The sequence below is a fragment of the Cyanistes caeruleus genome, chromosome 6 (assembly GCF_971803275.1).
Source record: "Cyanistes caeruleus chromosome 6, bCyaCae1.hap1.1, whole genome shotgun sequence".
Classification (NCBI taxonomy): Eukaryota; Metazoa; Chordata; class Aves; order Passeriformes; family Paridae; genus Cyanistes; species Cyanistes caeruleus.
In genome coordinates, this window is record NC_141706.1 from 11,239,785 (window position 1) to 11,263,545 (window position 23,761).

The window sequence follows — 23,761 nt, forward strand, 5'->3', positions numbered from 1 at the left end:
AGAAGGAGTGTCAATAACCCAACTGAAGTATTCGGGTACTATGTTATTCAAGTGATGAGCTACAAGCTTTGGTTTTCTATGTAGTTTTTTAACCACTTTTTATCTTCTGCATTTGGATGAGGTCTCAGTTATAAAGGACATTAAGAAGAATTTCTTCACCAAAAGGGTGATTAGACATTGGAATGGGTTGTCCAGGGAGGTGGTGGAGTCACTCTCCCTGCAGGTGTTTAAGGAAAGACTGAATGTGGCACTTAGTCCTATGGTCTTGTTGCAAAATGTGGAATATGTAAAATTTCTTTAAGAAAGTATGTTCTGTAACGTTTGATCTTTGCATACTTTCAAGCCTAATCAACAAGAAGGGAGATCTAACTGGTAAAACAGAGATCCACTAACAAGCTCTGAGGGATCTCCAGGTGTTAGAAAAACAAATTACATGTTGGTAGAATGACCTGTTAAGGTTTAGCGCTAGACAGGCTTCAGTGTTCTCAGACCTCGGGAGTGGTTAACAGAGCTTGGAAAGAAGGATGTACCCCTGATAGTGGACATAAAGAATGCAGAATTTATGGGCCATAAGAGCATTTGGCAGAATCCCCAAGATAAGGAAGAAACTAATAAAGACAACTCAGCAACTGTGCTGCAATCAGTTCCAGCTGGGTAAAAGGTAAGTACAGAAAGGGAAGATCATGGCCACAGACTCACAGCACCAACCCAAGAAACCACCAACTCAAATAAAGACTGAGCACATAGCCTAACTAACATGAGGCGGAAGAGAATCTTTAAACAATAGAAGATAAAATACTAATTTATAAGAGAACTATGTAACTTGTAGCCAATGGATAGTAATTCCTTTGCTGAAATGTATGAACAGTGTATAATGTATAGATAAAAGGTCTGATAGTTTGTGTGCTTTATTTGTGGAATACCACCGAGTACCCAGGTTTGTGCAACTCTGAAATAAATAATCAACATCTCTCGAGTGTGCGTTATTTACTTGTTGCATACCGGGTAATGAATCAGAGTTTTGTGACAGCCTGGTTGACAAAGGTGCTGTTTTGTCATAGGTCAGACTCAATGACCTCAGGGGTTTTCCAACATCATTGCTTTTGTGCCTCTGTGGTTCTGCCTGTCGCTAAACTTTATTAAAAGCTGACATTTAAAAGCACATGCTGTTACCTTTAACCCTTCTGTGATAAATGGAGATGATTCATCCTAACTAAATTGTAATTATTTAGGAAGTTATTATTATAAAGCAATAAAGGGAATTGGCGTTACTAGGCAGATGGACCCCTTTACAGATGTTACATGTTAAAGATAGGATACAGGATGTAGTTTTAAGATAAGTAATGTCCCAAGACAAAATCGACCTTGAGATGGACAAAGTTGGAACGACTTTAGGCATAGGGCCTGAAATTATGAAATGTATGACTAATTAGTAGAATATAATGCTTACATAACATAACACTTAGTACGCATGCACTACCTGTAAGGCTATCCAGAGGACAACCAGAATGAGTGTAAGCCTTCATCCAAAGACCACCAAAAGAAGACTGAAGACCCCCAGCAACAACTGAGGCATGCGCCATGAAGAATAGTGACGTAAGATTTAAGAATCAGAAGTAGGAGGAAACTTATGGGAAACATTAATGAATATGTATAAGGATACAGTACATAAGTTTAATTTGAAGTGCTTTGTTTTGTATGTGAGGTAGGATGAGAAGCCCTCTACATACCTTGGTTGGTTTTGTACATGAGGTGGGGTGAGAAGCCCTCCCCGTACCCTGGTTGATTTTGTTTATGCTGTAATGATACTGAATTACTGGCAAACTATATTCACATATGTGTGTATATATATATATATATATATATCTATCTGTATCTGAATATATTCACATATATTCACTAAATCGTACTCTTTTACTAAATTGTATTTCTTTTATACCAAATTGCTAATGAATCTGAATAAATTGTATCTACTAAACTGTATTATTGTATTTCTTGTATTCAATTCACCAAACTGTATTCTTTTTTTGTTGTTGTTGATATTAAATTGCTGTGAATAGACCTAGATGTCCAATTTTGATTTCACTTAAAACACTCCCATCGCAGCCGCACCGTTTGCAAGACCCAAAACGCCGGGCGCCTGCCAAGAGCGGACGGCAGGATTCCTGTTGGGCGCTGAATCACGGAGCAGCATCCCGTGCCGGGGGGTGGCCGAGGGACTGTCCTGCTGCCCCGCTGCCTCTCTCCCCCGCAAGATGGCGCCGGCCCGGCCCCTCAGCCCGGCCCCTCAGCCCGGCCCCTCAGCCCGGCCCCTCAGCCCGGCCCCTCAGCCCGGCCCCTCAGCCCGGCCCCTCAGCCCGGCCCCTCAGCCCGGCCCCTCAGCCCGGCCCCTCAGCCCGGCCCCTCAGCCCGGCCCCTCAGCCCGGCCCCTCAGCCCCGCAGCGGCCGCGGCCGGAGGTTGCGCTAGGGGGCGCGCGCGGCCCCGCTCCGTCCCCGCCGCCGGAAGCTTCGCACGCGGGGTGGCGGCGGGACATGGATCCTGAGGAGGAGATGCCTGAACTTTCCGACGGCGAAGGCGCCTGTGACGAGGAGGAGGAGGAGGAGGAAGAGGAAGGTGCTGCCGTGGCCCAGCAGACCTGCTGCCTCTTCTGCGACAGGTGGGGGGCCGCGGGGCTGGGGCCGCGGGGCGCCATGAGGAGCGCGCTGCGCTCCGAGCGCCCGGCCTCGGCCCGCGGGAGGTAGATGGTGAATTCCTACTTTGTAGCCTCGCTCTGTAGCTTATTGATCGTGTACACGGACTCTGTGGAGCCAAAGGTGTGTTAGATTCAGACTGAAGGAAGGAGTAACGTGGTAATCCCCTTCCCTCTTGCAGAAGCTGCGTGAAGGCTCTTCTCTCTCTCTGTTGTTTTTTTTCCCTCTTTTTTCCCATCGCCATATGGGCGAGACGACGAGATGAGATGACGAGATGAGGGTTTTTATTTCGATGCAGTAGGTCAAGCTGCCCCACTCACCTTGTGCTAATGTGGTTCTCAGGTTTAACGCAGGCTTTACTCTCAGGGAGTGTTTGAAGTTAACAGGATCTGTTAAATTTTTTTTTTTTTTGTTCATTGGCTTTTGTTTCAAAATGTTTGAAAGGTAAAATCTTTCTGAGGCATGTAAGCCAGTGCCTGGTCATCCTTTCTCAAAGGCAGGAAATGTGTTCTGAATTGTGCAGAACAGAACAGAGTTCTGAGTCAAGAACAAGTCAGAAGAGAGCATATAGCACTAATAAGTTAGAACTTAATATGTCAGTATTGGATATTTAATAGTTTGTTATTTACAGGTCGTTTAGTTCTGCTGAAGCTGTGTTCTCCCACTGCAAAACAGAGCATCAGTTTGATGTTAGTGATGTGATCCAGAAACACGGTAAGTTTTTTTCATGATTTGTCATTTCTTTTTGTGTACTTATTTAAAATAAGTTGCAAATATTAATTTGTTTCTGTCTGATCTCCTGGTTTGCAGCTGAAGCTTCCAAGATTGAATAAGATGAGCTATTGCAGAAAAATGCTTGTACATTTTTTTATGCTGTCTGCTTCCTGCATGCTTTTTCTACTGGTAAAGTTCTCAACTAGTGACAAAAGTGAGATTGATCTCTGTTGGCATGTGCTGATTCTTCACTGCCTACTTGATGGACCTGAGCCAGACACTACATGATTGATCTGGTTTGATCTGATCTGCTGGGAGCTCTTGCCTGACCAGTGATGCTGTTGTTGGGCTCAGTATTTAGCAAAGCCCATGGCTTGTGTCTTTCAGATGATCATAGGAAGGCTATCCTCCCGTGTCTGTTAAATTCTTTTTAGTCAAGTTTAAGGTTGGCTGTCACTTGAAGCTGCCATTATATATTATATATTGTAAGATCTATTATAGTATATATTGTAGATCTTACAATATATAATATATAGTCTGTTTTCTGTCTAAAATCCAAGAAAAAGTATTTTGGGTTTATCTTTGCTGTTCCTGGGGAGAGAACACATTTAAACTACCATTGCTCTTGCCAAAGTGGCAATTTTAAATCAATATTGGTAGATATTCTTGATGACTAACATCAGTTTACTTTCTTTTAAGCTGAAAGCTAAAAATATGAACAAGGGAGCACAACAGCCTAAAATGTCATCAAGGTAGCTGGTAGGACATAAAACTGTCTATACTGATGTACTTGATTGCTAAATGAATGAAATCCCTCTTCATAATTCCCAGTTGGATGTCTTCCAGTCTTAATTTGTGGCAGATGTATTTGCCCTGAGGGTGAGAATTTCCTGGGTTAGTCCTGTAGTGAAGAAAAATATAAATGGCAAACTTAAGATAGGAAGACTGCTCTAGATAGTGATGTGTACCCAAGAGGAAGTTTGAAACAATTATCAATTGAACAGGTAATTAGTATTCACATAACTGTAAAACATGTGGTCTTCTCTGTAATACAAATGCTCTCTCCCTTTTTATTTTTTTCCTCTCAGGACTCAATTTTTATGGATACATTAAACTAATAAACTTTGTCAGATTAAAGGTAGGTGTGCTGCATACTACTTCTGTGCTCTGACTCTGGAGAATAGTGCTGTGCTTTCAGTTTGCTCATTTCTAATAATTGCATGAGATTTTGTATTGTAGTTTTAGAAAAAGAAATCATTGGAATTAATGTAACTGTTGATTGGTTTATATAGAAATGAGGCTGTTTTAAATATATTTAATTAATGTAAAGGTTTTCAGAAGAGGATGTTGAGATTTGCACAAAGCCTCCATACTGTGCATTATTATCTTATTTTATTAGGTTTTTTTGGGCCTTCGACTCTGCTGTCTCACTTCAGAAAAGGGTTCACTTCTCAAGAACTGAAATTTCTCAGTCCTTGCATGTGTCCTGGTGTAAAAGCCTTTCCTGAGTGCATGAGCTGGCCAGACCCCTACTTAGTAAGGACAGTATCTGATACCTTAAGTTACAGAACTTAAAACTCTGCTAAAATGATACCTGAGTCAGGAAAGCTAATGAGAACCTACAGTTTTAAGATAGGCTTTCCTATAGCTTGTGTGTCTTTTGACTTTGTTATTTCGTTATTCCCTAAAAGTTGAGGTTAAAACTCAATACCGTCTTACTTTATTAAGTATTTTTTACTTCAGTCTTCAAGTCTTAAATCCTCAAGTAGTTATTTAATGAATAACTATGTAAACACAGAAAGGCAAAAACTGAAGCCCAAAACTGACTTCTCTTTTCCTAACCAAGTATTAATTGGATGCAAAGAGGAGACTACAGTGTGTCTGACTTTTGTCCCTACAGCACTGTTTATGCAAGAACACCTGACAGGATTAGTATCTTGGCATCAATTAGGCAAACACCTGAGTGAACTTCATTCCTGAGAGCAGTGCAATCCTGCAAGTGTATCCTTCAATATCTATCAATGTGCTGTGCATTACTGCTTGCACTGAATTCCTTGATCCTGGAGTTGCCTGGGCTTTCCCTGGCTTTCTTACAAAGCTCCTTCAGTAATGCCCTGCATATTTTACTGTGTGACAGAGTATGTCTTTGCCTTGTTTTCTTGAATGAAATTGAAGGGCTGGTGTTTTCAGAGAAACTTAGCTTATATGTTTTTCTCCTGTCTAGAAACCATCTGGAGAATATTTAAGTTCTCTTAGCAGTCCACTGCCTTGGGAAGGAGAGGAGTATTTGAAACCAGAACTGGAAGATGATCTCCTGCTTCAGTTTGGTAAATAACTGCTTCAGTATGACTCCTGCTTTGTGGGGTGAATGTGGTACTGTCAAAGTTCATGACATGTGAAGCATTGTCACTGTTACTCAATTGATGTATGTATCTGAGAAAGTCCACGTACTAATTATATCTAATTTAATTATATCAAAACCAAATGTCTTTTCTAGAAATAATCAAACACTGGTATTTAAGGAAGCCTGAATTCTGGATTTATTTGCCTTAACTTAGACCATGCTTCTGGCATATTGCCTTTTTTTGCCTGGTCTTGTGTTCTGTAGTTAGCCCTGTCAAATTCAGTGCCTTTTGTAAAGCAACCAGCTTGTGCAAAGCATCCAAAGACACAAATGGTATGAAATGTTTATGATCTGCTGTGAAGCCGTACATGATTGGCAGGTATTCTTTTTCCTCCCTCTTTCATCAGACATAGAAGATCTTTGTGAACCTGTGAAAGTTTTGCCTTCTAATGGTTTAAGTGATACCATGGTGCTCCTTGAACAATTAAAACATGCGGAACACAGAGCCAGAGCTGCAGAAGCAGCCTTGGCTAGAGCACAAGATGATCTTCAGAAAATGAAGTAAGTCTCTGAACTGAAGTTTTGGGGTGTTTTTGTTTGATGTGTTTTAGATGAGATGTTCATGTCCAAAGACCAATAGAAATGGAATGAAGTAGTAGAATTTAGCTGTGGAATAAACCTTGGGGTGGGACTGTAGGTTTGACTTGTCTGTTGTAGATTGTTAGTAAATGTCTTGTAGATGCACAGCAAAAACTCCACTAACACCTGCACAAATTGAAAGAGCAAAGTATGCTTAGGAAAGCTAAGCAAGCTCAGCATTCAGAAACAGGTATTTTCCTTCAGACTACTCTTTCTTTTTGAGACACCTTTCTGTTAGTCCTTTAGATAGGAATTTAAACATTGAGGATGGACACACTGAAGAAGAGAGACACTGACAAATTAAATACAGAAGTCCAGGTATTTTCAGAGTTAGCTTCAAAGAGTAGTTGTTAGTAGAGTCCAGTTACAGTTTGGAGAAACTCTCAGTGAAATTAATAAAACAACTTTATTCAGGTAGTTCTATTTTCAGTATCAGGTGAGGGTAGTAAGAATATTCAGTACATCACAGTCAGGACATCCCCGTAGTTACTTCTGAGTCTTGAAGTCTGCAAAATATGGATTGATGATGCTCATGGATAACATGGTAATATAAATTTTGTTTAAGTCCTCTACAAACATGCCATTTCAAGATCACATGGACTGGGCAGTGAGGAACAGAAATTATATTTAAGAGACTTGGAAAAATAATTAATGTTCTTTTGTGTGAGAAGTTAATCAGCAAAAACCCTTGTGTTGCAAAATACATTTGAGGGTTTGTTGTACAGTTTGACAGTACACACCTGGTGTTACAGGTAACTAAGTACACCAAAATATATTCATACATTCAAATCCTCTCAGCTGCAAACAATTACTAATGTCAAAAATTATCAGTTTTGTCTTCAGGTGAGTTTGAATTTTGTAAATTGTACTTTACAGCACACAGTGCTTTTCTGGTATCTCTGTACATTATGCATTAATTCATCGTAATTAAAAAAAGTAAGAATGAAAGAAATTTGTCATTGTGCTTCAAAAGCTTCGTGGTATTTTTCTGTGTGTCTTTTTGCCTTCTTTGTGTTCCATTAATTTGCATTTAAAACACAAAAAAAGCTTTCTCAGGTCATCAATTTCTTTTGAGCTCTCTAAACTTCAGTGAGACTTACAGATTTTTTTTTTAAGTTAGTATATAAAGTTATCTGCTCTTGTAAGAGGGAGTCTAATTTTTCTTTCTCAATGCAGCCTCTTCAGTTCAGCAGGGATTGGCTGGCAGCAAAAATAGCCAGATGTAGATCTGATGAAGCAGAACAGTTTTAAATTATGGACAGATGAGCCAGTTGCATTGTAGTAGTCTAAATGCTGTAATTCAGTGGTTTGTGCTTTAGGTTATTCCACAGAATATCATCTGCTTCCATTCAGGTAAACCTCTGTGAAACAATGACAGTAACATTTCTATCAATCAGATCTTGTAACTTAAGAGATTTAAGAGCACAGCTTGTCTATGCTGAGTTTTTTAATTTGTCACTCTCTTTAGAGGTGATGGCTTTTGTTTTTACTTATCTTTTTTCTTGATAAGAAAGACAGCAGGGCCCCTCTGTCTTTGGAGTTTCTTTGGTGCTTGTGTTACGTGCGTAGATTAGAGGAACTACTGGCTTAAATAATTTTAAATTAAATCATTTAAATATCACACAGTGCTAATTACACTTAATTGGATGTCATAGAATCCATTTTATGAAAGTTTAAAATTGTATCATGTAGCTATTTGTATAAAAATAAACAACATGCAAAGTACTGTGGTAAAGCGCAGTGTTAAAAATAAGATCTAGACTGTTTCTGAAGTTTCTGAAACTGTCAAAATTTCAATACAAAATCCCTTACTATATTCCCTTCCCTATCTAAACTAGCTGAGCAGCGAAGTATTTGAAATGTTAGGAGTGAAATAGTATTTTTGGTTTTGTTGTTCTATAAGGAGGGTATTGGTAATGAGATTGTTACCTACAATTTCTGTATGTGAAGTTCCTATTTAAGAAAGTATGATTGCTGTTACAGGTGAGTGTCAATGGCTTTGGAGTGGTCTAGGATGCAGCTTTTGTTGCTGTTGGACTGTAGACCTTGAAAGAATATTGTCTGGCTGAAATAAGTTTGATTTTTCACTTCATTGTGGGTGTAGTATGATCTTCTTGTTAACGTCTAATAACTGTTTTCATTATAAACCCCTTGATTGTGTATTTTGTCTTCAAACCTGCTTTGAGGAATGAGAACATGGAATCATGGAATGGTTGAGTTGGAAGGGACCTTAAAGCTCATCCAGTTCCAACCCCCCTTGCCATGGTCAGAAACACCTTCTGCTGTCCCAGGTTGCTCAGAGCCCCATCCAGCCTGTCCTTACATCCACAGCTTCTCTGGGCAACCTGTGCCAGAGCCTCGCTGCTCTCACAGTAAAAAATTTCTTCCTAATATCCAGTCTAAACCTACTGTCTTTGAGTTTAAAAGCCGTTTGTCCTTGTCCAGACTCCCTCTCCCTATTTCTTGTAGCCCTTTTAGGTACTAAGTGGCACAGTGGGGTCACACTGGAGGCTTCTTTTCTCCAGTCTGAGCAATACCAATTCTCTCAGCCTTTCTTTACATGCTGTGGGAATGCAAGACCAGGGAGGAGGGAAAATAAACAGCATGAAATTAAAGTAATAAATTTAATTTTAAGCTCGGTTTTCTTTTCACCCAAATGCCTCAGTTTTAAAATGCTTTTTTCTCCCTTTCAGTAGTCACCCAGTGTTGTGTGGGCTGCAGTTCTTGTGCTCCTTGTGTATTGAGTCCGTATCCGCATTACACAGCCTGGAGCACCTTGACAGTGCAGTGCTGGCTTTTGTACCAGCAAGTGCAAAATAGATAATTCTGCCTTAGAAATAGAAACTACCCCCCAATATTTCACTGCTGATAGTTGCTTGCTGTAACCAGAAAGCAGGGCTTGCAGGAGGGTGCTGGAGGGAGTGCAGCAGTGCAGCAGCCCCGGGGAGCCTGCAGAGGGAGGATGTGCACACCTACAGCTGCTCCCATTGTTACCCAGCCCCTGGATTCCTTCTCCCATGCCCTTCCCCCCACCCCCCACCCCCCCCCCGCCCAGCCTCCTTTTCGTGGTCCCATAAACGCGTCTCAAGGGTATATTTCAAATTGGTTACAGACAATTTGCTCAGGATTTTGTGATGAACACAGATGTCAGGAGCAGCTCGTCATCCAGTGCCATTGCAGACCTTCAGGAGGACGATGATGGCGTTTACTTCAGCTCCTATGGGCATTATGAGATACACGAAGAGATGCTAAAGGTTAGAAAGTTATCGCCACTGCATCTTAGTAGGACTAAAGAGGAGAGGTGAAATGAAGTGGGCTGTGTGCCCTTAAATATACTGCAGAGCAGCTGCATTTTTAACCCTTTCTGTCCAGGAGAGGTTTTTTGGTGGTAGTTGGGCCGAGAGATAATTTTTCACTTTTATTTCCTTTGTATACATTCTGTTTGCGGGAAGCATTACAAAATCATTTACAGTTATGCTTGATATATTACAATACCAGTACCACAGCCCTACCTTGCCAAAAGCAGCTTTTTCCTGCTTGTTTAAAACATGGAGGATAAATATAGTATAGGCAGTGAATATTTTTCTTTAGTTTTATATTTTCCTCATAATTGACATTTGTTAAGCAAGACTGTTTCTCAGATATTGTGGTTTTCTCTTGCACTGGGTAAACAGAAATTGTTACTTGTGCAGGGTTAAGTGTACTGATGACATGGAACAGCTGGAGTATGCTCCTTTCATATGCTAAAGATAAAAAAAAAATTGATGCTTAAAACTTCACAAAGGCAAACCTCTGTATGCCCTTTAGACTTTAAAATAAGGAAAAACAAGCACAAAGCCCAACACCTTAAAATTAACTTGTAAATTAAAATGTCTTAATGCTTCCTTTCAGAAAAAATGTCATAGCTGTGAGAGTTACAAGCAGTTTTATCATTTTAAGGCATAAATAAATAAAAGTCCTGTCTAAAGTCAAGGCAGAATACAGAGCTGTGGGGTGACTTTGTGCCTGCAGCTGGCATATAAAGCTTTCAGCTTCATAAATCATTTAGTGGCCCCAATGCAGAAATACACATGAATCTGAGTTAAGAATAGTTCGACTGTGAGGTTATTTTTAAGGGGAGGAGATTTTACAGAAACACAGAGATGGCTGCAGAAGAAGAATGTTTTCTGAAATGTATGTTCTGTAGAAATATAGCTTAAGTATAACTTGAAAATAAATAAAAATGATAGTTTTTTGGTTTTGCAGCTGTATAAAGCTGTCATTTAAGACAATGTCGGCCATAGGATGAGGAATCCTTTCTGTTGGCTAATAAAGTTTACAGTAAATCTGCATCTCCACACAAGGAGATTGGTATAAAATTGTACTTTACAGATGGAAGGGTATGTTTGTTGGAATGCTTTTAAGAAGACTTTTGACATTCCAAAACATAGGAAAATGATCGTCCTTATTGTGTGCACATTGAAGTTTTTTCTTTATGCTAGGCATTCACTTCGATTTTTTTTCTTATGTTTACCATATTTACATAAATACAGTGGTTTACTACATGAACATTTTTAAGCAAGCAGTCTTTCTGTCTGAGTTGTAAGCCCATTTCGGAAACTGTTCAGTCTTGAAACCCTTTTTTCCATTATGTCTGATAGTGATATGTCTGACAAAATTTCAATTTGGGTTTTTTTTTCTACAGATACTTCAAAGGTTGAGCAAGAATATTGTTACTTCACAATTGCCAAATGACTGGTGTTTCCCTTGCATTTCCTTACATTTTTGCTTGATAAATTCTTGGTTGTCATCTTGGTAAATTTTTTTACCGTTTTACTTAAGCCAAGAAAACATTACATGGAAATGTCAAGTGGGAGAAAGGGATGGGTGAATACAGACCCAAAGTGCCTGGTTGTGGCTACAACTGCATTGAGTTGGGGCAGGGCTGAAGCAATGTGAGGGGCAGGATGCAAGGCTGAAAGCTTTCCAGCTGTCTGCTTTCTCAATTGATTATTTATTTTTAAACTTTTTTGGTCCTACCATCAAATCCTATTATATACTGCAGTAGAAGTGAAGTACTAAAAATTCAATTGCTCTGAATATAATATATATAATATATATATATAATATATATTATATATATTATATATATAATATATATAATCATAGCAAACCAATATGGTTTTAAAGGGTCATGATAGTACTTTTATACCTAAAGCTGGATTTTAGGATTTTCAAGGCTCAAAATAATTTTTTGTCTCCAAAATTTTTATTATCATAAAAATGTACTCAGTCACTGGTTTTGATCTTGTTCTTTTATTAAAATAGACTTTGATATTTTTCACTGTAGAAAATTTCTGTTTCTCTGTTGTTTCTAGAAATTCTTAACTTGCTGTAGTAGAAAAACTGCCTAGATTTAATAAAAGTACTAGGATTTTATACTTCAGCTTTATTTGCACTAGACAAAAAATTGCTGAGTTGTTTTTTTTTACTTGTCTGTAACACTTGAACTGCAACAGCAACTCTAAAACCTATACTTGTCTGTCAATTTGTGTACCTGCTGATGCATGTATGTTTTGTTCTAGGCTTGAAAATATTCCAGCTTCTCTGGCCATGTTGAATTTCAGTCAGACTTAGTTACTGTGTTGGACTTCCATCAAATGGGCAGTATAGCTTTGACTACTAGCTTGTCATCAGGATTGCAAATTTGCAGCTTGTTCAGAAATAAAACCAAGTTAATTTGATGCATAACTTTTTTTTTTTTTTACAGAAATCTCCGTGTCACAGAGGTGTCAGAGAACAAAATGATATAAAACATTTTATGAGCTTGTGATTCAAATTTTCACCGTTGTATAGGAGCTTTCTATTTAAGTTGGTGTAATTTTATCACTCTATTGCTGCTGTTCCTGGTTAGTATTAAGTTAGTTAATTAGTATTATTATTAATACCTGGTTGGTATTAAGAACTTTGAAATATTCAAAAGAAAAGGCAGAATCAGGAAGCCATGAGACAGCTTCTTATCTTTCCTTCAGCTGAGGCAACTGGCTTCATTTACCACAGTAAATTCTGCAATATTATTATACAGAAGTGTTATGGTTGCAGGGCCCATGTAAATGCAGTATGTGCAAATCATCCTTAGGCCAAGTTGGAAAGCAAGTTGTTCAGCATTTTTGAATTTTATGCTGTGCCCAAGTAGAAAAAGTGAACCTGCTTTGTTCTTTAACTGATAGGATAAAGTCCGTACGGAGAGCTATCGTGACTTCATCTATCAAAACCCACATATCTTCAAGGACAAGGTAGGTAAAATCGCTCAGAAGGTACAGTAATTTCTACGGTTTATTTTGTCTCAAATGGCAGAAAACCTGCAGGATAGCTACTCTGTAGCTCTGGGAATGGAGAGTCACAGGATTTGATTTAATATGCTCTGGCTTTATTAGGTGGTAGAGAGCTGTTGAGCTGCTGGAGGGTGCAGCTTGCTGATAAGAGCAGTGGTGATCTCTATTGTCATTGTGCTGTGTGCCATGGCAGGGCGTTCATTAATTATCTTGGCAGGGTGAAGTTGAGCCTCTCTTGCTGAGGATATTAGGTGGAATCTCTCTGAGGGCTCTTTACCAGGATTAAGTATCAGGATTATGCCTGATACAGTAAAAATGTCCTGGAAGACCTGTGTAATTAGAGGTGGGAAAGAATTCATGTGGAACTGATTTTTTTGAATTAGTGCTGTTTTGTGTCTCCAGACTGGGTGGTTATTATTAAAGGGCTTGGAACTATGAGCTAGTACTTCATTTGCAGTGAGGGATTTCACTGATAGGATCTTACAGTGGTTATGGCCCCAGTATGGTAGTAATCCTCTTGTTGTCTTTTGTATTTCTGCTGGCTGTTTCTGATGACTTTGTTGTGTTTTGAGCTTATAGAATCATAGGATAATTTGGGTTGGAAGGGGCCTGCAGAATCATCCAGTTTGAACCCTTCTGCTGTGGCCAGGGACAGCTTCCACTAGACCAGGTTACTCAGAGCCTCATCCAGCCTGGCCTTGAATGTTTTTTTTTTCAGGGATAAGGCATTCATGCCTTCTCTAGGCAACCTGTGCTGGAGCCTCACCACCCTCACAGGGTAGAATTTTTTCCTAGTATCCTATCAAAGCCTACTCTCATTCATTTAAATCCATTCCCCCTTCTTCTGTCACTCCAGGCCCTTGTAAAGAGTCTCTGTTTATCTTTTAGGCTCTTTTCAGGTACTGGAAGGCAACAATTAGGTCTTCCCAAAGCCTTCTCTTTTCCAGGCTGAACAATCTCAATCCTCTCTCAGCCTTTCTTTGTAGGAGAGGTGAGAGAGGTACAGTTCTGTCCTGGCAGAAAGTATTTCAGTGTTTGATAAGACCTATTCTTTGTATGTCTTACCTTAGTTTTCAATTTGCAACTACAGAAAAAATGAAAAAAAAAAAGAAATTGTTTTCTTCACTTTTTTACCTCAATTCATGTCACAAGCCTGTTTCTACTAAATATTTCTAAACTCTTTGATTATAGTGAGAGAACAAGCAAAAGTATAGAATTACGCTGCTAGCTACTTAAATGATGCAGGTGACTGCGTAGGTGGGCAGCTCATCTAACAGAGCAGAAGAATCAATAAAGGGAAGAAAAATTTCCTGAGAGAAATTTAGTTTCACAGATGCCCCTAAAATTAATAACTGCAGGTTTTCACAGAGTAAGACTGATCTGAAGTTACTCAAAATGCGAGGCCTTTTGGAGCAGTAACTTTTTATGATTGATAGTGCTTCTCCTATGCTGTATGGACACGCTGGGAACATTCAAAACAAAATATGGAGTAACTATTGCAGTCAATGTTGCTTCAGCCCCAGTAGATACATGTGCTCAGGAAACAGCTTTTGCAGTATGTGTGCTTACTCTGTTGTAAAAGCATTCAACTTCTCTGGAGAAAAACTCAGGTATCACAACATCTACAAACTGATTTCTGAACATGTTTTTTACAGCAGTTTTTGGTCATGGTTAACTCAAATTAATGGTGTATCTAAACCCATCATGGTATGTTGGGGTTGAACTCAAAGACAGACTCTTGATTGCTTTGAGTTCCCAATATCCTCCATCCATGTGACCAGTGCCCTGCTTAGCTTGTGTGCCTGGCCAAATGATGTAGCTTTCTTTTGGTACACTGTTATGGCGAGTAAATGGAGTTTTCTGCAGAAACCTGGCTTTGAAGTGACATGTGTTACAGACTTCTGCTGAAAGAGCTGTGTGGGATACTTTGCTTAACTTAATGTATTGTATAATGCTGTCAGAACCATACTAATGAGTGAAAATTCCAAAGGCTGTTTTCCCTTAAATTTTAATTACAATTAATAAAAAGTCTGATGCTGTATTTCCTAGAATTCCCATACGGTATTCCTCCCTGGAAAGTACATACTTATCCTTTTTGTTTTTTTCTGAAGGAACAATTGTGAGGTGTTTTGGAAGGAGCTTGTTCAAAGAGCTGAATTTTTATACTCCCTTTCGATGCAAGTCTGTATCCTAACCTTTAGGATAGTAAACAGGTGTGATTGCATGGTGATAGATGATAACAGAGTATCTAGGTTTGTTTATTGTGCATATTATATTCAGATCCAGCCAATTTGTTTGTTCTGTGTCAGCTTTCAAAAGAAATTATTAAAACTTGAATGAATGCTGCTTGCTGCCTTTGTTTTCAAACTTGTCGAATGTATTTGAGATGAGAATGGGACAATTTAGATTACCTGGGAGGAGTAATGAAGGTGGGTGTACTCAGTAAAAGGAAGTGCGGTCCATTTTACAATAAGAGTATTTTTGGGTGGAAAAATAACTTAGTAAAGCACTGTTGCTATGCTTAGTTTTTGTTGTAAGGCTTAAGTCTGAGGCAAACATCAGTGCTAAATTCGGGGAATAAAAGCTTTTAAACCACTTCTACTAAGAGTTCATTGATTATATTAATTTAATTGGCCAAAGTCCCTGGCCTCCTGTTTTTCTGAGTTTAAAATAATTTCTTCTGACACTGAAAGTAGAATATTGGTTTTGCTTAGACTGCAGAGGATGTGAAGCTGCAGTCTGTTGTGGTCGCCAGTCCAGCTGCTTCAGGTCTTTGGTGAGAGGCCATATGTGATCGCTGCAAGAATGTGTGGGCTGTAGACCCTCATCCTTAGGCTAATTGCTGATCACTCTGTTTGTCTTTAAATTCCTGACATGTATTCCAGCTTGTATATTTTCTCTCCAGTGCCTCTTTTTCTATCCAATCCCCCTGCCTAAGGCTAGATGAGTTCCATCTGGGTTTTTAAGTGACCAGGGCAGCTGTCCAAAGTGGTGTCTGTTTTTATTTTTTTCCAATTTGTGGTGATTGCTCTCTTTCATGAAACTGTACATCAAGATGATTCTTTCAGAGTGGCTTATTTTTGTCTCTGATTTCCGAGTGGCATGGCTCAGTGATTTTGTTAACTACCATAGGTGAAGTGTTAGAATAGGTGATGTTAGAGGGTGTGAAAGTTCAGCAGCTGCAAGAATATTGACTTTTATTTTTTATTCCTGTCTCCGGTAGGTTCAGTTTAGGAATTTCCGTAGCCATAACATGATCTCACCTAACTTCTGAGTTGTAGAGTTGTCTCCTTTTGAAATAATAGCTGCAAAAGAGTTGTAGGTGGAACGAGTAACTCTATTCACAACTTCCCTTCCTTTTACAAAAGCAGCTGTTAAATGTCATCATACTGATGTTTTTTAGTCTGTTTCCAAGTTGTAACTGGCTCTACAGAGACAGGTGGCAGTCAATTCTTCAGTCACTGCTTCGCAGACCACCACAGCAGCATCTCCCTTACACCGTACTGCTAAGAATGAATAGCTGGTTTTATTCATGCTGGCTTCAGGATCATTGTTCTGTATCCATCATCCGAATGTATAGAATTGTATACAAGTAAGGCAGGCAAACCTGAGTTATGGAGTATTCCAGTATTTGCTTTGCTGGTCTTTGTCAGGTGAAATGCAAGGTTTTGTTGTGCCAAAGCAAGAGTGATCAGTAGCTGATAAGCTGAAAAGTGTATCAGCAGCAGGGTGCATTATTGCCTTGAAATATTTCGTAAAATGGGGTTATAGTTCTCAAATATGGGATTGATTAGTGAGAGATTTAATGCCTTCTTTGGAAAAATGTTTAATATAATGAAAGCTGTGAAGGTACATTTTACAGCACTCTGTGCTGTGAGGAGAAAAGACAGTAAAATCTGTTTGCCTTTCTAATAAATTCTTGTTATGACTGGTAATTCTGACTCAGTGTTCTTGTTAACTTAAGTGCATTGTAAGTTGTACTTACTCTCATGTTTAGGTCTTATGTATGGGAAAGTAAGTTCTGTCTTTACAGTTCTGATTCTGTTCATGCTTAAATGGTGTACATGATATATATATATGAGTGGGTCTACATAGTATTTGATTTTTAGACTTCGGAACACTTTTGTGTTTAATGCTTAGAGTTTTTTTAACACCATTAGTAAAGTTTAGCTATATTAGATATGATTCTTTACAGTAAGACCATTGATGATCTGGCCAATGCTCAGAATCTCCAGAGATGCCTTTCAGCCCCAGTAATTCTGTGAAAACATCAAGCCTGGAACTCAACTGAAAAATGTACTGTAACACATTCATTAGGTTTTTAGCTGTTGAGAAGTTTCCAGCAGTTAGAAGAAATACACTGTTATGATAGCAAGGCCTGAAAAAGGCTGTTTGATAAAATCTCTGTGAAGCTTAAAACTGCTGGCAGCTCAACTCTACTTATCCATAAATTCAGTACTTTTTTCTTAGTTGCTTCACATTTTTTAACTTTTTGGTCTTCCTGTAGTAGCTGATATGTGATATACAAAAACCCAGACATTTTCATAGATCTTACTATGCTGAGAGTACTTTTTCCAGCTGTAGTGGTGAAATTTACTCTTTCATGAAAACTCTAGGGATTCCATCTTAAATGCTTTTTTTTCGCTCTATTTTGATTATAAATAGTGCCAGACAGAACCAGGCGTTAAAACTGTCAGTGACCATTTTAAAATTTAGTCATCTTGAGCCATAGCTGTTTTGAGGCACTTTGGCCATGTTTGGCAGAGGATGCCTGAATAAACTTTCTGAATAGACTTTTAATTAAACTAGAATATGTTTTCTCAGTGCCAGTGCTAAGTTCAGTTATTAGTGATTCAGTAATTAAAATTGCTCAGGCTGTAATTTCTTTGTTCTCTTCTTCATGTAACATTTTGGGTGTTTCCGAGGTAATTGCTTGCTAGTTTGTTTCCTATGTGACTGGGTTAATCTGCAGCTGGAGTTAGTGGGCTTCACTGTGTTCTTAGAAAAGATGGTAGAGTGAGAAGTTAGAACTGCAGTTTGTCTTGGATATCTCTGCATGTAACATTAAGACTTCATGCCTTCTGCTGGAATATGGTATCTCACTGATGTCAAAAGAAATGTAGAAAAATCATAGCAAGGAAAATAAGATTGTTTTGCTTTCATTTATTCCTTTCAGGTGGTTTTGGATGTCGGCTGTGGAACTGGAATACTCTCCATGTTTGCTGCCAAAGCAGGTGCCAAGAAAGTGATTGGAGTTGACCAATCTGAAATCATCTATCAGGCCATGGACATCATTAGGTAGGAGAAGTGGTTGTTAGTTTTCTGTTTATTTATAGGAATTTTAAATAATTTCTATAATTTGTCTGTGTTATAGAAAATAAAAGCCCTGCACTGTCAACTGCTCTCCCCTAATTCAGCATTGCTGAGGGTGCATCCTGTCCAGTTGGGTTACTAAAGGCATTCATCAGTATCAGAAGTAGCACTGAACCCTGGCTACAGTTAGGATTTGTACTCGTCCTCTCAACTCTTGAACCTCATGGTCTAGACCCATCTCCTTGTCCATTTATCCGCTCCACATGTCACTAATTTGCCTATGGAGGATATTTAGGGAGGCTGAGCATAGTAAAAATCAAGCAGTAACATCTGAAGACTTACAAAGGATTTCCTAGGATGAGGTAAGAGGAGTGTAAGTGTTCATGGTCACTGTTAATAGCTGAAGCCTGTAGGTTTTTTCATTTAGGTTGATTTTACAACTTTGAAAATGAGATCTAGGTTGATTTTGGAAGTGACAAATTCTAGGAAGAATTTAGGAAAGACAATTTTTTTTGTGCAAGCTCAAGTGGCAGACTAGTAATGTTGACTGTACAGAATTTGTTAGGTAACATTCACACATTAGTGGTGCAGCACTGCACACTTGGATGCTGTAAAATTACTCAAATAAATATCTGCTTGGGAAAAGCACCATGCTAAACCTTAAGTGCATGTTTAACTAAAATGGTTTCCTAGCACAAGAACTCATTCCTTAATGAGAACTTTTCCCCTGAGTCCCTGACATCTTCAGAATGTTTGCAAATGTGAAATAGTGTTTTATGTCTCATGGTCTAGATTACAAATTTAGGGCTGTTACAACTTTCAACAGCCGCACAAAATCCTCTTGAGTGTTACTTATACTTAGGGGAGAGTAGAAGTAACAGTCAATATGTATTATCTTTGGAGAGGAGAAGGGCAGGCCTCTAAGAAAAACAGTGAATCAGAACTCTTAAACTCTTAAGATGATGCCACTTGAAGTATGCAGCAAGTCAACAGTAAGGCTGCATATTTATAGGTATTTTCTGCTAGAAAAGGTTCAACTCACATTAAAGTCTCCAGTTCACATCAAAACAATTTATATTTGTCTGGTTAAAGCTACTTTTCCTAAAGGAATAAAGCTGACAAAGTTGCAGTGGTGTAACAATTATTTATTGGTACACTGAACAACTCTAGCTTGAAGAATGACTGTTGGAGCGTGCTTCCACCTGTGACTAAAGTGTGTTCTCAAAGCATTTGTCCTTCCCAGAATTCAGGTTAATTCTAGCATGCAAATTACTGGAAACAGTGTAACCCATGTTGCATGTATAAGTGAACCAGATTACAGAGTATGAGTAGCCTTAAAAATAAACTTACTTTAAACTAAATGATTGCCTTTTCTTTTTCTTGCTGTGAATAGTCCCTGTAAAATTTCTAGCACAGTGAATGATTTGATTTTTGTCATTTGTCACTGTTAAGCTAGAATAGAAAGTTGAAGTAGACTTCCTAAATAACATCTCAGTTTTTCCTACAATGTGTAAACTACATTGGTTGGTTTGGGTTTTTTTAAACATTATAAATGAAAACACATATGTAGTAAATTAGTCCTGTTCCTCTCTGTTGTTTTAAATCATGTCCCTGGATGTGGTCATTTAGAAATTTATCTTTAGATCTCTTTTAATCCTTCTTAAATTGTTGTTGTGGGTGATAGCTCTTTAACATTCCTCACTTTGAACTTCTGGTTTTACTTCTGTTTAGAGCATTAAATATGATATTGGACATGAACTGCTATATTCTAACAGAAGATTGTCTTGTGTAGAGGATTTAATTGATCTTTGCAACAGCCCGTGTGTTCAAGGAGCCCTCTGACCCATTCCTTTCCCTCCCTTCATACTGACCGTTCTTCCATTGTCTTTTAGATTGAATTTTTAATGTCATTACTGGTCTGCATTGAAAGCCAGACAGAATGTAAGAGTAAGATATTAGGAGAGGGAGGGAAGGGGCAGAGATAAGAACTGCAGTGGGAAGATAAATTTCTGTGGTGGGAATATTTTTCTGCCCTCTGTAAGAATAGCCATGGTAATAAAGATAAGTGCAAGAAAGACTAATATGGTTTGCCAAGAAAAAAAACAGTACATTTCAAGCATGTACACACTGATTTTATTATCTTGCAGTTCTTGTCTCAAAACCTCTAGTACTATCCCCGTCCCTCCCTTCTTATGCAGGATGGTTGTACCATGACATGCATGTGAGGTAATCCCTGATCAGTGCAGGTACTGAATATTGCAGATGCTTTTGCCCAAATCACAGTGGGGAGGGTGTCTTTACTGTTGAATAACTGTAGTACTGATTTAGAGGGAAGCTTTGTTCTCAGTGACTTTGCAGCTGGTTTGGTTAAATAAAAAAGCGAGTCATACAAACAGCCTTGTAAGGCAGTTAATTTCTGTTGCTGTCCTGGTGTGGTGAGTAGGCTCTGATTGCTGTGGAGGTCAGAGGAGGAGAAATGGAAACAAGCAATTTTTAAATAAAAAGGACCAGCAGTTTTAAATTGTCTTCTCTGTTTTCCTGGTTTCTGAAGCTTGCACATTTGTATGCATGGCACGTTGGACGTATACAGATCTACCCCCTGCCATCTTCTGGCACTAAATCTGCTGTGATTTTTAGCTACTTGGAAATGTTCCCTGTGAAATATAACTGAGGAATAGTACATTCTAGTGCTTCTTGATTAGTTAAAAAGTTTGTGAGGGGAGAAATGTGAAATACAGATGTCAGTATATTTCTCTTGATGGCATAAATTAGAAATAGAAACTTAATTCATTTATGTTTTCACTTGCAGATTAAATAAACTTGAAAAGATTATTACATTAGTCAAAGGAAGAATTGAGGAAGTTGATCTGCCTTTGGAAAAAGTGGACATAATTATATCTGAGTGGATGGTAAGGTGCATGGCTATTATTTTCAAGTCGTGTTCAGGAAAAAGACGGGTTTTATTTCGTCTGAAAAGTTATTCTATAAGTGATACTACTTTTATTTTAACCCAAGCATCTATCATGGTTCCAACAGTATCTTTGATAATGTCAGAGATGTGATGGCAGCCCTGATTGTGTGGTACTTGGACACAATTCATGGTCCCTCTTGTTCAAGCTCTTTCAAGTCAAGCCTATCGAAGTACAGTTGAGCTGCTTTGGGTGCAGGAAGTTTCTGTTACGTAGTTAGTTTGGAAATCTATAAAGCATTCAGTCATACTATTGTGGCTGCTCAGGTGAAAATAATGGAGGAATATTGTATTAGTCATCTAGCCAGCTCATTCTGATGGGTCAAATAACTTCAGTCTGCAAATTCAGCTAAGGACTCTCTGGACTATGCAGGAAAGGTGATAAGGAGGGGAGGTGCTGCCTCTGGAAATCTGCAAATACTGAGAGAGCTTGAAAACAAGGTTGCTTTTCATTGCTGGGTTTTAGCATTACAGTAAAAACACTGATTTTAAAAGTACAAAATAAGTGTGACTGACAGCAGTGTCTAAATGAGCCATCTCTTGGAATCCATTTGATTTCAGCTGTTGGCCTGTTAACTTTTTCGTGTAGTTGCTGATAACTGTTACACACTTGTCCTTTCTACCTGCTGTTAATCCTAATAAAGAAATCTGTGTTACAAAACCTAGTGCCAGCCTGAGTTTCGTAGTGACATAGGAATGCCTGTTCCCTATCAAAAATGTGATAGAAAACATCTCTTTGAACTGTTTTTTGTGAACTTCTGCTATTCAGTATCCTAATATCACAAGCCTTCAAAAAGCACTTCAAAACACAGGTTTTCTTCAAGCGGTTGTGACTTAAAAATTCCTTTCTACCTGAAATTTAAGGTCAGTAATGACAACTTATGTTCAGTGATCCTTGTTTCTTTGTGGGGTTTTGTTTTTTAGCAAACGGTGGCTGTTCTGCTATATACAATGGCCTTTGAGGGGGAAGTCACGCACTCAGTGTGGATCCATATGTATCTACCTCTTTTTCCATAGGGAAAGATGAAAACAAAATTGGTTTGCCTTTTTTTGGTTTTTTTAATATTTGTTTATTACATTTGTCAGTGAACTAGAAATCTACAGGTTTTCCTCCCCTGCTGTAATGTACGTTATTTGAAGCATGAGCTTAATTTAGTGTTGAGGTCACTAGTTTCAATGATAGTTTAAGCCATTGGTTTAAAACAGTGATTTAAAAATAGCACATTATGGTTGGTGATTTCTGACAGTATAGTGGCTTCACTAGAAATGTAATTATAGTTTTTCAGGGAAGCTTCTATCCACTGCCTAATATGTGCACCAATATTAATATTCCCGAAACACGTTTCTCCTTCTGGAGCCCAAGATTTGGTTTTAAAGGGAACATGGGTAGGTGAGCTGAAGTCCTGTTGTAAATCAGTGCCTCTAAGATAAACTAAAGAATTTCAAAACTCAGCTTTTGTAAGAAATGTCATATTAAATGCTGGATATTTTTCTTTTGTGTGCTAATTTACCTTTTTTTTATGTTGTAATTACATAGCCATGTAATGTATGTACTGCATATATACAGTATGTACAACAGTATGCACTTAATCTGATGAGGTATTCTAAATATTTAGGTATGTTGGGATTTTTATAGGTTGCTGCTTGTCAGAGATAAAGAGGGCAATGCTGCAGAAGTAAGATTGATAGCTGGACACTGTTCGAACACTGTCCAGAAAGGAGCATTACGTTGCCTAATGCAGATGAAGATTTCTCTTTGTCTAGCTTTCTTGTGTGAATTTACTTTTTCCTTAATTTCCTTCCCTACATGATACAGTGCGAAATCTGTTCTTAATATGTAAATGTAAGTGCTTGAAAATGTTGGAAATGTTGAAGCATGAGAGGAAAAAAAGAATTCAGTATATATCAGATTTTGCCTCTTTATGCAGAGAATCTGTATGGACTGGCAGGAAAATTCTCTTGTTTTTCTTTGTAACAAAAATATGAAAAGTTGCAGTTCTGTTTAGAAAACAAACTGCTTTTAGATTAGTAAATGTCAAACCCGTTTGTGGAGCCATAGCTTTGTTTTGCTTTGTACAGATCACTGCTTAAGACCAGTACACAATAAGCTTTTTTTTTGCCTTTTAGAGCTTTGTCTGGAACATCAGAAAATTAAAAACAAGTATGAGGCAAGAGAGAGGAAAAATACTGCATTCTCCCGGGATTGTTTCTAGATTAGGCTTTCTGAAAAAGCTTCATGTAGAGCAGTTTCTTATAAAAGGTACAGCATTGCATTATGAGCATCTCAGTATGATGGTTTCTGATGATCATTTACTTAATTGCAGAAGTGACCTATGACTTCCACAAACTGCTTGCTCTTCTTCCCTTTCTTTCATTTGTAAATTTGTTCCCTTAAATAATGGAAAAATGGGAAAACCATTTCAAATTACACAGTGGGTAGGTATGTATAACTGCATGTGTGTCTATGTAGAAATTTGTATTTCAAGTGCATACTTGCCATCTTCCATATTAATACTTTCCAAATTTAAATTCCTCTGGATATGTTTTTTTCATGTTCCAGGGTTAGAGGCTGAATGAAGAGCAGCTCTATCTTCAGTAGTTTAATTTGAGCCTGTGAAAGAAACTAGCAGTGAACTTGTTTGTAATGTGCTAAATTTAGTATGTGACATCTGAAGTTTTTGTGTTTGACAATGTCAGCATCAGACCAGGACACTTCTGTGATTGTGTTCAATTCAACCCAATGTGTAAAACACAGAGGAAGGCAGTGGGAGGTGTGAA

The 23,761-nt window shown here is 38.4% G+C and overlaps 1 protein-coding gene across 6 annotated transcripts in view; it reads left to right on the forward strand.

Moving 5' to 3' along the window:
* The first annotated feature begins 2,513 nt into the window (after window positions 1-2,513).
* The window catches only part of PRMT3 (protein arginine methyltransferase 3), a 53,929-nt gene continuing 32,681 nt past the window's right edge, over window positions 2,514-23,761 (forward strand). For 4 of the 6 annotated variants that reach the window (XR_015288009.1, XR_015288010.1, XM_086893012.1 and 1 more), the window contains exons 1-9: window positions 2,514-2,657; window positions 3,323-3,405; window positions 4,494-4,543; window positions 5,630-5,732; window positions 6,157-6,310; window positions 9,501-9,642; window positions 12,598-12,663; window positions 17,879-18,000; window positions 20,825-20,924. Coding sequence is in view for 4 of the 6 variants with exons in the window: in XM_086893012.1 (XP_086749138.1) it covers window positions 2,533-2,657; window positions 3,323-3,405; window positions 4,494-4,543; window positions 5,630-5,732; window positions 6,157-6,310; window positions 9,501-9,642; window positions 12,598-12,663; window positions 17,879-18,000; window positions 20,825-20,924 (945 nt within the window). In the remaining 2 variants the exon portion in view is untranslated. Of the gene's footprint in view, window positions 2,658-3,322; window positions 3,406-4,493; window positions 4,544-4,792; window positions 4,942-5,629; window positions 5,733-6,156; window positions 6,311-9,500; window positions 9,643-12,597; window positions 12,664-17,878; window positions 18,001-20,824; window positions 20,925-23,761 lie in introns of those variants that run through there. The other 2 variants (XM_086893016.1, XM_086893015.1) reach the window with 2 other exon arrangements.